The sequence below is a fragment of the Colobus angolensis genome, unplaced genomic scaffold (assembly GCF_000951035.1).
Source record: "Colobus angolensis palliatus isolate OR3802 unplaced genomic scaffold, Cang.pa_1.0 Scaffold343, whole genome shotgun sequence".
Taxonomy (NCBI): domain Eukaryota; kingdom Metazoa; phylum Chordata; class Mammalia; order Primates; family Cercopithecidae; genus Colobus; species Colobus angolensis.
Window position 1 is genome coordinate 1,627,872 of NW_012116744.1, and position 15,214 is coordinate 1,643,085.

The 15,214-nt window shown below is 49.9% G+C and overlaps 1 protein-coding gene across 2 annotated transcripts in view; it reads left to right on the forward strand.

Moving 5' to 3' along the window:
* Positions 1-15,214, forward strand: part of ABCC12 (ATP-binding cassette, sub-family C (CFTR/MRP), member 12) — a 72,433-nt gene that overhangs the window by 32,898 nt on the left and 24,321 nt on the right. For both annotated transcript variants that reach the window (XM_011952600.1, XM_011952599.1), the window contains 7 exons: positions 1,463-1,587; positions 5,666-5,738; positions 7,372-7,575; positions 11,166-11,300; positions 11,414-11,498; positions 11,568-11,639; positions 14,570-14,659. In XM_011952600.1, coding sequence (XP_011807990.1) covers positions 1,463-1,587; positions 5,666-5,738; positions 7,372-7,575; positions 11,166-11,300; positions 11,414-11,498; positions 11,568-11,639; positions 14,570-14,659 — 784 coding nt within the window. The remainder of the gene's footprint in view (positions 1-1,462; positions 1,588-5,665; positions 5,739-7,371; positions 7,576-11,165; positions 11,301-11,413; positions 11,499-11,567; positions 11,640-14,569; positions 14,660-15,214) is intronic.

Sequence of the window (15,214 nt, forward strand, 5' to 3'; positions counted from 1 at the left end):
CCATAGAGGTGACTCAGCTCAATTCCCCCACATAATCATGTGAATACTCTTAATAGCATCCTACTGCATAAGAGATGACCCAACTTCTGCTCAGATAGCTCCAGTGATGGGAAACTCAACATGTCACAGCCAGTTCCCTTTTTGGAGAATTTTGATGTATATTGGAGTGAAATTTGCCTCCTTTTAATTTCTATCCTTCGGAAATCTTGAGATAACATTGAATCTATCTCCCATGTGACAGTGGTGGGATCAGGCCCCTTGCTGTGGTCACTGGGGAGGCAGGGGGGCACTCTGGATAGCCTGGGTTCCCCAGCTGTTTCTGCCACATGCTCACTGTTTAGCCTTGGGCAGGTAACTTAACCTCTCTGAGCCTCATAAAACCTTTTGGTTTCCTTGTCTGTAAAATGGGGCTAAGGAGAGTTGTGGTGAGGATCGAATGAGATTATGTAAGCAATAGTTGACTATAGGATAATTTGCAAGGCCAGTCAGGGTGATAAACATTGAACATACTCTTAACTCAGTGCACGGAATATACCCTACGCATTAAAAATACTATGATTATTATTGTTATTATCGTGGTCTCTTCTCCAAATTGAATTCTCTGTCCATTGCACAACTCCTGAGGTGAAATGGCATCACATCTTTTGGCTGCCTTGGTGACTCTCCTCCTCCGTCCCTGGACCCACTGCCACTGCCCCGTGAGCATCACCCCTGAGCACTGTGGCCTGCCCCACATGTCCCCTCTGTTGATAGCTTCGAACATTGCATCCCCACTGTCTACCGTTGTGTATTGGTTGCCCAGATGAGGAGTCATCTTAAATGAGCATATGTACTCAGGGTCACAAACTGGAGCCCATGCATAGTTTTAATTGGATTGCCGAATGCTTTAAAAGTCCAAAGATTTCATGGAAAACTGGATCTTTGACTTCTTTTGACAAATTAGAAAATCCTGCCCCATCAGGCCTGTATCCTTTCATGGCACCAACGATGCAACTGAGTCAAGCTGCTTCCTAAAGATGGGGTGTGCGAAGGCTAGCACCCACAGCCGTGCAGGCGGTGCCCTGCTCCCAGGGACTGGCTGAGCAGGGTTGGATCCAGCCAGTGCACCTGGAGGAAGGGGAACCTCTTGTGAAGAGTCTGTTGAGAGAACACCCTGTTGTAGTTAGGCCCAGGTGCCATGTGCACTGGGAGCAGCCCTGGAGTCCAAGCTCTCCCATTTGCAGCAGAGCTTACCACTGACTCTTTTCAAACATTCCCTGCCTGGCCCTGTGCAGGCGTCTGACTCTGAGATTCTCCATCTGCATGGTTGGGCTTTCTGGTGCATGGACAAGACATCCTGTCGATGCTTTTGCAGCTTTGTAACCAATACTTGTGGAATAGGTGGGTGGCAGGGTGCAACGGGCGCTCGAGGAAATGTCCTCAAGGCTTGGCTCCTGAAGCTTCTCTGGTTTTGTTGTTCCAGATGCAGCTGCAGAAAGGGGTGGTGGCGGTCAATGGAACTTTGGCCTACGTTTCACAGCAGGCATGGATCTTTCATGGAAATGTGAGAGAAAACATACTCTTTGGAGAAAAGTATGATCACCAAAGGTAATATTAACTTTTAAAGCAGGAGGCACATTTGTGTTTGGTATACACTCTCCTACAGATGCTGATGCTATTGGTAATGACTGCTAAGTGGATTCTGAGTTTAATGAATTCCCATTAAACATTCATCAGATCCACACAGGCACTGGTTTTCCTCTTCCTGAGCCAAGCATTAAGGAGAGGCAACTTCTGCAGACCTGTGACTGCACACTGGGAAGAGGATAGAATCGGTACTTCATTCCCAGGGCAGAGGAGCATATGTTCTGAGGTTCTCTGCAACAGGGCATCTGTGGTCTGACTAGAGAAAAATGAATCCAGCAATTTTGCTTTAGGCTGAGTACCCAAAACTGCTTGAAATCATGAGCAAGTATGTAATGAGTCAGCCTTGACATTATTAATTGAAATCAGAGCTATCAGGATATATTATCGCTGTTAGTGTCCTCAGAATGATCTAACTACACAAAAACAAAGCTCAACTTATAATTATTTGATTTACTTTGAGCCATCAACTTTTTAATATTATTTTATTTTTTAAATGGACATAATTACATCTATCTATGGGGTACACGTTTGTGTTTTGATATATGATGCTGGGGGAGAGGGGAGTGTGGGGAAAGGAGAGATGTTGACCAAAGGGTACAAAGTTTCAATTAGACAGAAGAAATAGGCATTAGTGATCTATTGCACAGAATGGTGACAATGATAAATTTTAATGTATTGTATGTTTCAAAAGTACTGAAAGAGTATATTGTAAATGTTTTCAACAGGAAAATTATGATTATGTATTTGTAATAACTGTAGTACGTAATGAACAGACAGAAATTTGGGGAGAAATATTTTCTCTAAGAACATTTCATAACTCATTAATACTGTGATCACCTTGGACATTTCTATAGTTATTCTCTCCCTACTTCTGAAATGTTTGATTTTTTCTAAATTTTAATTTTAACATTAGATTCAGGGGGTGCAGCTTTGTTACAGTGGTATATTGTGTGATGCTGAGGTTTGGGTTTCTACTGATCCTGTTCACTCTTTAGTGGACATAGTACCCAATAGACAGCTGTTCATCCCTGTGCCCTCTCACCCTCCCTCCTTTTGGAATCCCCCCATCTCTTGTTGCCATCTTTATGTCTGTGCATACCCGAGGTTTAGCTCCCACTTATAAATGAGAACATGTGATATTTGGTTTTTTGTTTCTGTGTGAATTTACTTAAGATAATGAAGTTCAGCTGCCTCATGTTGCTACGTGATTTTGTTCTTTTTTATGGCTGCATAGTATTCCATGGTGTATGTATACCACATTTTCTTTATCCAATTCACCATTGATTGGACCATCATCTTTAAGCTCTGGAAAGTAATGGCTTCCTATGGTTCTTTGCTTAGCTGGTGTATTGCCATGTACATTCTCTCATTTGAGTCCCATAACCACCCATTTAGGGAGATCATGGCATTATATCCCCTTTTTACAGATAAAGAAAAAGGCCCAGAGAGGCGAGTTGACCCTCCCAAGGTATTAAATGCTATTAAATGTCAGAGTTGAGTCTTGGACTTAGACCTTGAGCTCCAGATCAACATCAGTTGTCTGGAGCTGGAGCTGCCTGACAGCTGGGTCACTCAGAAACCTTCCCAGGCATCACAATGCTGAATTAAGAGAATTAGAGTTGGTTTTAGGAATCTGGCTGTCAGCTCTCCAGCGGGAGTTTGGCCTTTCTCATCTTACCCACCAACTCTGTCCCTGCTGGCTGGCATGGTCAGCATATATATTCTCATCAAGAGGCTTGTCAATTCACCTCCTCTTCCCTGGCCATGCCATCCTGTGGCCAGGAGGCTCAGGTGTGGCAGGAAGGTGATCAGTGCAGGAGTCAGTGATCAGTGCAACCAAATTACTCTGCTCAGCATCTCTTGGCCTGTGCCACTCACTTGGAACACCTTCTCTGTCTGTGGAAGCGGACTGGACAGAGGGTTGCCTTATTCATCAAAATGACGTTCAGAGGACAAATATGTGCCAAATGCCTGCAGCATGCAGGGCACATGGGGACAGAGATGGCCCAGGTGTATCTTTGCCCTTAAGATGCCCAAGCCTGGAAGGGGCTATAAGAAATGCACAGAAATGACAGTGCACCAGGGAGGAATGAGCCAGGTGGCGGGAGACTGTGCTCGGGTTGTTCCAAGGCAGCAGAGATCACGAGAGGATGGTGGATCAGAGAAGAGAAGATGGCACTTGAATTGGGCTTTGAAAGATGGATCTAGCATCCTTCATATGTGGCATATTTAGCAGAGATTTTGCTCCTAGGGCAGAAACTCTCAGGGCCATAGGAAGCAGGAGGGTGGGAGGCAATTGAAGGTGGGAGGTGCTGAGGGGAGGAAGATGTGCTGCGCAGTTTGAGGCTTGTAGTCGCAGATTGGCAAATGTAGTAATAGCAATTATGGCCCCCACTGATGGAGAATTTGCCATGCAGCAGACACTGTGCTAATAGCTTCACATGTTTTTCTGCTCCATTCTCACAACAACCCAATGAGAGTTTGTTGTTTGCACAATTTTATAGAGCAGAGAGTGAAGATCAGGGAGGTACAGTCATTTGTCCAAGGTCGCCCAGCTGGAGTCAAACCCATTCTCTGATTCCAAGGCCCCTCATCATAACTGCTATGTACGCCAACCCTAAAGTTTGTGTGTGGGCACGATGCTCGGGCCGTGCCCAGGTTCTATTTCGGGGCCTGTGTGCAACCGGGAGGCAGCTGCTCATGCCTATCTGCTCTCTTTCTTGCCTCTTTATTGGGAAGGTTTATCTTTCGATGTCTGAGTTGTGAGACCTGCCCATTGTCACTCACTGAAGGAAAGAGGGTCCTGATGATGATAATGCCAATGATATCAATCAGTCAATCTGTCATCCACCAACCAATCAGCTGTTGTGGAGGCAGGCAACCTGCCGAGCAGGACAGAAACCTAAAGGCCCAGTGGTGCTGCTCAGCAGCTGCTGGGAGGGAGCACACACCTGAGCCAGGCACTACAGGCATCCCGAGCAGGAGTTGGATCCCCAAGGCGGCTGTGCGGGGGCTCTGTGATGCCTGGGGAAGGTTCTGCTTATGATGGGGCTGTCTCAGTGAGGTTGAGTTGCAGAGAAAACCGAGGGAGGAGGGTGTGGGCATCTGTCATAACATGGGGACGACATCCCAGTGACCACTGATGGTCTTAGGTTCCTTGGTGCCAGAAGTCCCCAAAGGCCTCCCCTGGGGCAGAGCGGGGTCATGCCCCTGGGGACCACTGTGGGGCCAACCCCACAGCTTTGCTGCTTTTTGCAGGACAGGGTGCTAGTCCTGGCGGCTTGGCTGCTGCAGAGCTGGCTAGGGCCTCAGCTGTCAAACTCCCCAAAGCCTGGGCTGCAGGGCTAGGCAGAGGGTGACGCTGAGGGGGCACAATAGAGAGGCCAAGAGGCCCAAAGAGCAGGAGTCCCACTCTCTCTCCCATTCTACCCCCTCACCTCAGGTGCCATTCCCTTCGGTTCAGTGTCCTGAGTAGTCACAGGGGAGAAAACTCTGTTTTCTCCAACCGAGTAGCAGTGAGGGGTGGATGGACTAGCTTTGTGAAGGGGCTGGGCAAATGTCAAGGTCGTCATCTGTGATCACCCAGCCACCTGCTGTTAGCCTCCTTCACACACACCCTCTCTTCCACCCACGGTCCTGCTTCAGCCCTGTGCCCCCCAGGAGGCGGTCCCCAGTGACTGCAGCCCCCATGGGTAACCCCTCCTCTGACTCCCACGAGCGTCCAGCAGGTGGCGCCCTCAGTGTTCCCTGCAGGGCTTTCCTGTTCACGGTTGTCTTCTTCCCTGCCTGGCAAGAACCCTGCCTGGCAGGGGAGCCATTCCTGAATCAACACTGCATCAGGTCAGGGGAGGGGCCACTGGTCAATGGGACGCCATCCTTGGGTCATTGAAGGCAGAGTGACTGGCCAGGGAGCCTTGGACGTAGCACTCGCCACCCCTGGCCTTGTCCCAGCGACACCAGCAGTGCCTGTGGAGACAGCCCAGGGCAGTGGTGCTTGCAGTCTTTCTCACCCAGCTACTTCTGAGCTTTGCACCAACAGGTATCAGCACACAGTCCGCGTCTGTGGCCTCCAGAAGGACCTGAGCAACCTCCCCTATGGAGACCTGACTGAGGTGAGCAGGGCTGGGAGCGCAAGCCCACTGTTGCTGCACACAGTACATTTGCTCAGGTCCAAAGGGCTGAGGCCAGCAAGCCCCTGTTCCACATCCAGATGCCCCAAGAACGTATGGGCAAAGCTCAGGTTCCACTCGTTCTGAATTCTCCCTCTGGATCTGTACTTGCTGGATGTCACAGTGGACGTGGCACCAAGCTTACTGGTGTTTGGCACAGTGTAGTCACTTCTTGGGGCTACTCCCAATCTGCCTGTCATCTCAGGAAGGGTTTCTGGTGAAAACTGCTTCCTCATCCCGAGGGCTGGCTCTGTCCTCCAAACCAGGGCCCCTTCTTGCCTCACTGGCTCTGCCCAGGCCAGGAGTATGGGGGTCACCTCTAAACATTGCCCCCTTGGGTGCTTGTCCAAAGTGCTAGCTCCATCCTGGGCTGAGCCTGCCACCCCAAGAGACCCAGGGAGTCACCTTGCCATCTCAGGTCCCCACCCTTCTTGTGCCCTCTGCACAATCTTCCTCACCTTGCCCAGGAGCCCCAGAGGAGATCAGAAGGCTAAAGCTTTCTGAGGAAAGGCCAGTTTGGGGTGTCTTTCTCTACTGGTGCCCTCAGTCTGCCTCCCCAAGGAAATGGCCGTGAAGCCTTCCTGGCCTGCATCTGAGACCTCCCACACTGCAGCCCTGGTTCACCCTTCCAGGCCATGCTCCTACCTGCCTGCCAAAGTGTCCACTCACCTCCTAGCCTCTAAGTCTCTGCTTCTGTGGCATCACTACCCCTTGAGTTTCAACCCCAGATCTACCTCCTTAAGGAAGGCTTTCCCAAGTCCCACCACCTGAATAATTTGCTCCAAAGAACTCTATTGATGCTTCTCAGCAGGCACTTGTGAAATTCTGCTTGCTGCTGCTATTATGTACATAACTAACCTGCCCACAGTGGAGCTCCCCAGGGAGAGGGGACTTCTCTTGTCCAGCTTGTGTGTCCCACCCCGTGCCTAGCTCAATGCCTAGCTGAACACGTGGGGTTCACTTTGGGTTCCATTAGATAGAATCACCTACAGTAAGCAATCATCCTTTCCATAAATATTTGCTGAGCACCTATTCTGTGCCCAGCGTGATGCCAGGTCTTAGGGTAGTGATGATGAACTAGGAAGTCAAGGCTTATCTCTCCACAGTGCTTAGAGTTGCCTAGGGATGGGATAGTTGCTCTCCAAGTAAATAAAATAGGGAACTCCCTTTTCCATCTGCACCCAGCCACATTTCCCTCTGGTTCACTGCTGCATTCTCCCCAGCTCTTTGCTCACACAATTCCCTTTGGTGGTAATAATGACGTAGCCCCTCCCCGTGGGATCTGCATTGGGCTGAGGTCTTGTGAGACGGGCACCCCTCACTCCTCATGGGAAAGAGCTTTGCCCTAGTCGCCACTGCCCACCAGGCTTCCTGGAGAGGTAGACAAGTGGAGCACTTCCACTCACCACAGAGTCTCGTGTGACTGGGGGCCCCATAAAGGGTGGAGGAACTTGGACGAGGTGAGGATCAGTGTGTACATCTTTCCCCTGAGTCCTGAAAAGCTCCAGGAAGCTTCCATTGCCCAAGAACTTCAGGGTGGCCTGACAATAGGCAGTAGCATTGTCCCTGTCCACAGATTGGGGAGCGGGGCCTCAACCTCTCCGGGGGGCAGAGGCAGAGGATTAGCCTGGCCCGCGCCGTCTACTCTGACCGTCAACTCTACCTGCTGGACGACCCCCTGTCGGCTGTGGACGCCCATGTGGGGAAGCACGTCTTTGAGGAGTGCATTAAGAAGACGCTCAGGGGGAAGACAGTCGTCCTGGTGACCCACCAGCTACAGGTGATGGGACACGCAGGATCCAGGAGGTCACAGGATGGGTGTGGCTGGTGTCTGATGCTCACAGAGCCTGCTATTCTGCCTATATCTGCCTGTCTTCAGCTGGGAATGTGGGGAGGGAGCCAGGGATGCAAGAGACACTCATGATTCCCCAGCCTTCCTGGGTCCCAGGAGGTCCACCTGTTCCACTCTGTGCATGGCCTCAGTGGGGTCAAGACCTTTCCTGCCCCAGAGGGTAGATTCTCTAGAAGCAATTGAGTCCTGCCTGTGGGTGGACTGGGGCACCCTTCCCCCAGTTCTGGGTGCCTGGTAAAAGGATGATTGCTTCCCCCAGTTCTGGGAGCCAGGGAAAACAATGACAGCCCCACCCTTAATCCAGCAATTCTGGGCAAGCCTGAGGCCAGGGACACCTTGACTGGGGGTGTCAGGGGGTGGTAGACCTCTTAGATGAGGGTCCCAGATGCCCCAGGCATCACACCCCAGGGGAAAGAGGCTGGAAGCCAGGACTTTGGGACTAAGGCTGAGACTTTGGGGAAGCTCTCCCTGCTCAGGGCCACTGTCGCAGGCTAAGGAGCATGAATCTCACTGAAGAAAGTGACTGGGCTTGACCTGAGTGAATTTGAGAATTTGGCAGGGTGGGAACAGTCCTCACTGCATTGGTCCCACATAAGGGGTCCTGAATGCCTGGTGGGAATCCAAGAACCTCCTCCTCCCAGGCCAGGTTTCCCTGCTTCCAGACCATCTCCCTCTCTCCTCTTTGAAGGGAATCTCCAGAGATGTGCGAGAGAAGGGGGGCAGTGCATGTGTGTGCACATGTGTGTTCATGCGTGCACGTGTGTGTCTCCTTGCCCGATGAGAGATTCCTCGGGATTGACTTATGTTGAAAGGCCTATTGGGGCAGGAGAGCAAGAGTCCCATCTTCTTTACTCTCCTGCTACCTGCAGAGAACATGTTACATAAGGGCCTGGTCTGGGGACAGGAAGCAGGTTTTTTCAAGGGTAAGTCAAGCTGGGGTGGAGAGGGAGGGGCAATTGCAGCAAATAAGGTTGCCATGGCTATAGGATGCTGCAGCCAGCATTTTAGAACCCTCAGTAGTGGCCAGGAGGACCAGCCTAAAAAGGGGGTTCCTCGAAGACCCCATAAAACCAGGCTTTCCCATTGCTGTGATGCTGCCCCTAGCCTGAGCCAACCTTTGCCCAGGGCTAGAGTTCTGGCCCCGGAATAAGCTCAAGGCATCCGAATTTTGCACATGGGGATTGTCTGGATTTCCTCTGAGTAGGCCTGAGCACCTCCAGGAAGCATCACACTGGGCTGGTGTGGACAAGAGCTCCTAGTTCTTCTTCTGGCCTAGTTCTTCTTCTGAGTTAGGATGGAGGACAAGGTTAGATTTCTTCAAGACCCCCATGAGGTGACTGAGAATGGGCTCTGGCCAAGTCCAGGTGCTAAACCTGGCAGCCCCCGCTCTGCACCTGGAATCTCCCTGGAGACACCCTGCAGCAGGGAGGGCTGTCCTCTGAGGGCTCTGGGGATCTGGAGGGGATACCTCATCCCTGACAGGTGTGGGTCACAGCTGTCCCTCCAGGAGTCCTCATGAGGGGAATCACAACCTCGGTCCTGGTTCAGTCTTTAAAACTGACTGAGCTGTAGTATGACCTCAGGCAGGAGCCATCTTCACACCAGGCCTGTCTCCTCAGATTCCACCTTCCCCTGTCATTTTATCTCACTTTTTGCAAGTTGGAAGAGGCAGGTAGCCACCAAGTGGCACAAGATCTTAGTCCCGCTGTCCCTTGTCAGGGAGGATGGAACTCAGAGCCCCAGAACTGGGGCCCGGGGCTTTTCCAGAGCCTATCCCCTCTTCTCTTACTCTCAGGTCCACAGGCAAACATCTGAGTGGCTGGGATGGATGATCACTCTTCTAAGGAAACCAGTGAAAAGAGGCTGGGAGCAGCCACTGAAATCTAACTCAGGGGCAGATTCAGTGACAGTTTACAGAACAAAGCTGCTCAAATCGGCCTCATATCTCTGGAGTGAATTGGGGGCTTGCTGCCCAGAGGGGGCTTCCCTGGGAGCTCCTGGAGCTGGAGTGTGTGCTGTGGCACAGGCAGAAAAGGCCATGGGACTGGAACAGGCTTATGGTGTCTCAGTTTCCCCATCTGAAATATCAGCCGATAAGACAGAGAGCTGGGCAGTTAATGGGAGGGAGGCATGAGGGCTGGAGCTGTCCAAGCTGTTAGAACTGTTATCATTCAGCCTTTGGGCACCCTCCCAACTCGCCCAGTCAAGTATACAATGACCAAACACAGCTACTTCTTTCAGGCTTGTAATCAAGAGCAGCAGAGGTTGATTTCACCTTGGATGAACCGTGCAGTATCAGGGAAGACCGCTGGCCCATACTGCAAAGGCTTCTTTTGGTCAAACCATCTTTAGTCTCAGCATCTTGCCTGCCTCTAGGAGCGGACTTCCTTGATCCTGGTGGGGAGAGCTCTGTGTCTCATTCCAAAATGAAAGGAAAACCCTCTTAGCAGAACTCTTTGATCTCACGAATGATATGGAAGTGAAAGGAATTCAAATTAATAAAACAGAAGTGCTTTGGGCAAAATGTGGGATACCAGCATTAAATGTAGCTGTGTTTTTATCTCATAGATAAAGCTGGCATAAATTCCTCAGGCCAGGGAATGTGGCCTGTTGCCTGGGGACCACACCATGGTTTGCTTCTCCTGGGCTAAATGGGGATGACGAGGGAGGCTTGTAATGTTAGAACAGCGAAGGGCCTTCGTGAAGACCATATTTCCCCTTGCTACCAAGTCCTGGCTGCAGTGACTGTCAGTTTTACTTTCCCCAAATCTCCATGATCAGATTTCTATTTATTTATTTATTTATTTATTTTATTTTTTTGAGATGGAGTCTTGCTCTGTCACCCAGGCTGGAGTGCAGTGGCACCTTCTTGGCTCACTGCAACCTCCGCCTGCCAGGTTCAAGTGATTCTCCTGTGACAGCCTCCCAAGTAGCTGGGATTACAGGCGGCAAACACAATGCCTGGCTAATATTTTTGTATCTTTAGTAGAGATTAGGTTTCATCATGTTGGCCAGGTGGGTCTCGAACTCCTGACCTCAGATGATCCACCGGCCTCAGCCTCCCAAAGTTCTGGGATTACAGGCGTGAGCCACTGAGCCCAACCATGATCAGATTTCTTACGAAGGCAGCTTATTTAAGGAGCAGTAGCAAAGGAAGATTCAGTGTGCTTCACTGTGACAGCCAAAGGCTGGCTTTTTTTGGACTCATGAGACCTGTGGGTGTAAATGGTTACATTTGGATAAATGGTTCTCTGCTGGGGGCCAACCTGCCCCCAGGAGGCACTTGGCAATGTCTGGAGACATCATTGCTGGTCACACCTCTGGGATGGGGTGCTACCGACATCTAGTGGGTAGAGGCCAAGGAGGTTGGTAAATATCCTACAACACACAGGACAGCCCCCTCAAACAAAGAATGATCTGGCCCCTAAAGTCAACCATGCTAACTAAGGTTGGAGAGGAGTTTGGCATGGGCTCTCCTTTCCAGGCAGAAGTTCATTGTCGATCACTTACCTCTGCAGTTCTTAGAGTCTTGTGATGAAGTTATTTTGTTAGAAGATGGAGAGATTTGTGAAAAGGGAACCCACAAGGAGCTAATGGAGGAGAGAGGGCGCTATGCAAAACTGATTCACAACCTGCGAGGACTGCAGTTCAAGGTAACTCACACCTGGGCAGGTGTGGGAGCAATTGGGGAGGAATCCCTCGGGATTTCCTGCCTGGGAGACGTCCTGTCACTTAGCTTTCAGAAGGAATTTTATTTTGTCTCCAGGATCCTGAACACCTTTACAATGCAGCAATGGTGGAAGCCTTCAAGGAGAGCCCCGCTGAGAGAGAGGAAGATGCTGGTATAATCGGTTAGAATCCCATCCCTCTTATTGCCTTGGCTTGAATGGACACAGATCTCTCTTTATTTCTCACCCTAGTTTTGGCTCCAGGAAATGAGAAAGATGAAGGAAAAGAATCCGAAACAGGCTCAGAATTTGTAGACACAAAAGGTATTTACCACTCATCCCCTTGGTCACATACACTTAAGGATGTATTGGGCATCTACCGTTTGGGATACAGACAGTGTAGACACTGTGCATGTCATTTTGCGCAGCCAGAATTGGATGGTCTAGGGTACTGTGTGCCTTGGGGTTCCACTGCCTAAGTCCAAATTTTGGTTCCACCACTTACTAGTTTTGTGACCTTGAGCAAGATACTTGGCCACTCTGAACCTTAGCTTCCTGATCCATAAAATGAGGAAGTAGTACCAACCACAATTTCTGGTAAAGATTAAATGAGAAAATGAACATAAGTGATTCGCACAGTGCCTGACACACAGTGATGCTTAATAGTTATTATGAGCTGGAGAGATCAAAGTAATGCATGGGGATTCATCAGAGGCAAAGGCAGACACAAGAGCTGTTTTCCACTCTTTATGGGGAGCATTGAGAACAGATTATGAAGCAATGAAGAGATTGAGGTGGGATAAGGTTATTCATTCTTTCAACAAATAAAGGTTAAGCATTGACTGTGTGCCCAGTTCTAAGCTGGGCTGGGGAGAGCAAGAAGAGATGCCCGTGTTCTCAGGATCTTGTGGTCTGGCGGGGACACAGGCAGATGGGTATCTATGGGAAACCAGTAAGAGTAATGGGGAATTTGGGTGAGAGAAACCAACAGGTCAGGGAGGGCTTCACAGAGGGGGTGGCCTTTGGACTGGTCCTTCAAGGTTGTATAGGAGTTTGCTGGGGAAACTGCAGTGAGAAGGTGGGAGAGGGTAGAGGGCTTGAGGTTGAGGGCGGGAGGTGATTCCAGGGAGGTGGGGAAATGAGATGTGGAAGATGAGCGTGGTGGGGGCCAGCTGGTCAGGCCACTTCTCCTCCGTAGACACCTTGCCTTTATTCACTCCACATCCCTAGAGCACCTACTCTGTCCCTTGCCCCATGCTGGACACACAGAGGGCTGGGGTCAATAGTCCTCAAAGTATACACAGCAAGGTGGCTTTCCAAGTTAGAGTTCTGTTTCTCAATAATGCATAGCCAAAAAAACAAACAAACAAAAATCTTAGCACATTCCATCAAATTTAAGATGCCATCCATTTTTTAAGGCTACCACCAATTTACCTACCACTTGGAAAGGAAAAAAAAATCTCTGCTAATTAAACGATATGACATACTAGCAAATGGAAGGCACATCCAGATTCCAGAGATGTTACAATGTGGGGGAAAGAAGGAACCCTGGAAACCAAGAAAACCGGCAACCCCAAAGGGGCCTGGGAAAAAATGCATGCATGTTTGGAAAGGCAACATAGTTTTGCAGTTCCAGAGGCTTCCAGGGCTGAAGTACCCAGATATCTCTTCTGTGATTTTTGGAGAAACCTCCAGGCTGCCCGAGATTTGGGGTCCTGTGGAGAGAGTAATCTCTGTTCCTCACTTCCTCATCACTCACCCCTCTCCGGAAAGGAAAGTGTAATCGTGAAATTTCACGCTGGAGAGAGACGCAGTCCTCAAGGATAAACAACTGGGTTGTCAAGGGCTGTGAAAGGTGGAGGAAGGGAAGACTCGTGAACTGGTTAAAGACGACACTGCCCACCTGCCTGGCATCACAGCGTCTTCTAAGGCACAGCTCAGGCAAACAGAGCATCAGCGGCACTCCTGCCCCGGCCTGCAGGCTGTGAGGTGATGTGACCAGTCCCTTTGTGCTCCCGGATGCCGTTCATTAGACTCTGCCCGCACGCTGAGGCGTCTCCCTCCTTTTGCAGTTTTGAGGGAGACACAATGGGCTGAAGTCAGGCTGAACATTTTCAAAGGCGCTCCAGGTTCCCAGGCAGCGAGTGTAATGGTGGCTCTATTCAGCAAGGTGCCTTTGAGGCGTGAAAGCTTTTCCTGTTGGGCCAGGGTGCACAGAATCTGTACATGCGGTTCCCCCTCTTCTAACTCTATTTATCTCTGTTTATAAAAGCCAAGTATGGTGTATAATTCTGCTTTGGAGTTGACATTTTCACGTTTCTCTGTGGAGGAGCGGAAGAGACATGCATTCAGTACTGGCTGCTGGGAGCTGCTTTATCCAGAATCCCTTTTCCTCAAAAATCTTGCTTCCATGAGAACTTGACAGTCATTTTCCCTTCCCCTTGGGGAATGGAAGAACCTGGGACAGACATTGAGAGAATCAGGTATCCATGCAGCAGCCAACCTAGGGGTATATACTGGTTTTCTTCTGCATGGCGTGAGCTCTGAGAACACAGGACCTGCCTCTTTCTTGCTTACTCTGTAACAGATGACAAGGGTGCCCTTACCACTTCAGCACCCCCAGCCTCCTCCCAAATGCCACCTTTGCATTCCTTTGCCTGGGGGCTCTTTCTAGGAGATGCTGGCTACATGTCAAGCTGGAAGTGCAGGAATTAACACCCCCACCCAGGGAGCGGCCTTCACCCTATGGCCAATAGGAATCGGTATAGAAAAATCCCAGATCCCTCTCATCACGTGGAAAAGCCCTGAGTGTGTGTCTACACTGGTTCTGAGATTTCTTCACATGGGATGAAGCCCCAGTGGCCCACAGTGGTTGCCAGCTTGGTGACACGCCTTATTCCCTTTAGCTCCCAAATAAACTTCATGTATTCATAGTCTCTTCTTGGGTGCTGCTTCTAGGAGAAATAGACCAAGACAACCCTTGCATCCCCCAGACTGAGCATATAGTAGGTGCTTAATAAATATTTCTCAAGAGACCAGAAGCTTACTTCACAGGGCTGTACTGAGGACCAAGTAGCACAAAATGAGCAAAAGTATGTTGGAAATTTGAGAGCACGGGACGAGTGGAAGGCTGCTAAGGGGGCTGCGTCACAGCCCCCTTAGCCGTGCCTTGGAGTCCACGGAGGGGCTGTGCCTGTCTCGCTGGGCCCCCGCCCCAGTGGTGAGAGATGTGGCACTTGTGTTTGTCTCCACAGTTCCTGAGCACCAGCTCATCCAGACTGAGTCCCCCCAGGAAGGAACCGTGACCTGGAAAACATATCACACGTACATTAAGGCTTCTGGAGGTTCAGTATAAAACAACGAGTTTCTTGATTTAATTTGCATTTTTTAAAAATCCTGTCTTAAACTATTGGGTTCACATTTTATGATTTCTTTAACAATTACTCTGTTTATGGGAGGGCCATTTATCAATGCTTTTATTTTTTCCCCTCCTAAAAACTAACATCTGATACTATAGCCTTTTAAATGGAATCATTCTTTATCTCCACTAAAGCTGCCAGACTCTCTTTTATTGGAGTGGAGTGAGCAGCAGCATGAACTGTACCCTTGCACTCCAGTCGCTCTGTACAGCAGTGGCCAGTCCCTTGCCAGCCTTCCATACAAGGTTTTCCTTGGTTTCTTTTTCTTTCTTTCCCTTTTTTTTTTCTTTGAAGTGGAGTCTCGCTCTGTCATCCAGGCTGGAGTGCAATGGTGCAATCTTGGCTGACTGCAACCTCCAACCTCTGCCTCCCAGGTTCAAGCAATTCTCCTGCCTCAGCCTCCCAAGTAGCTGGGATTATAGGTGCCCGCCACCATGCCTGGCTAATTTTTGTATTTTTAGTAGAGACAAGGTTTCACCA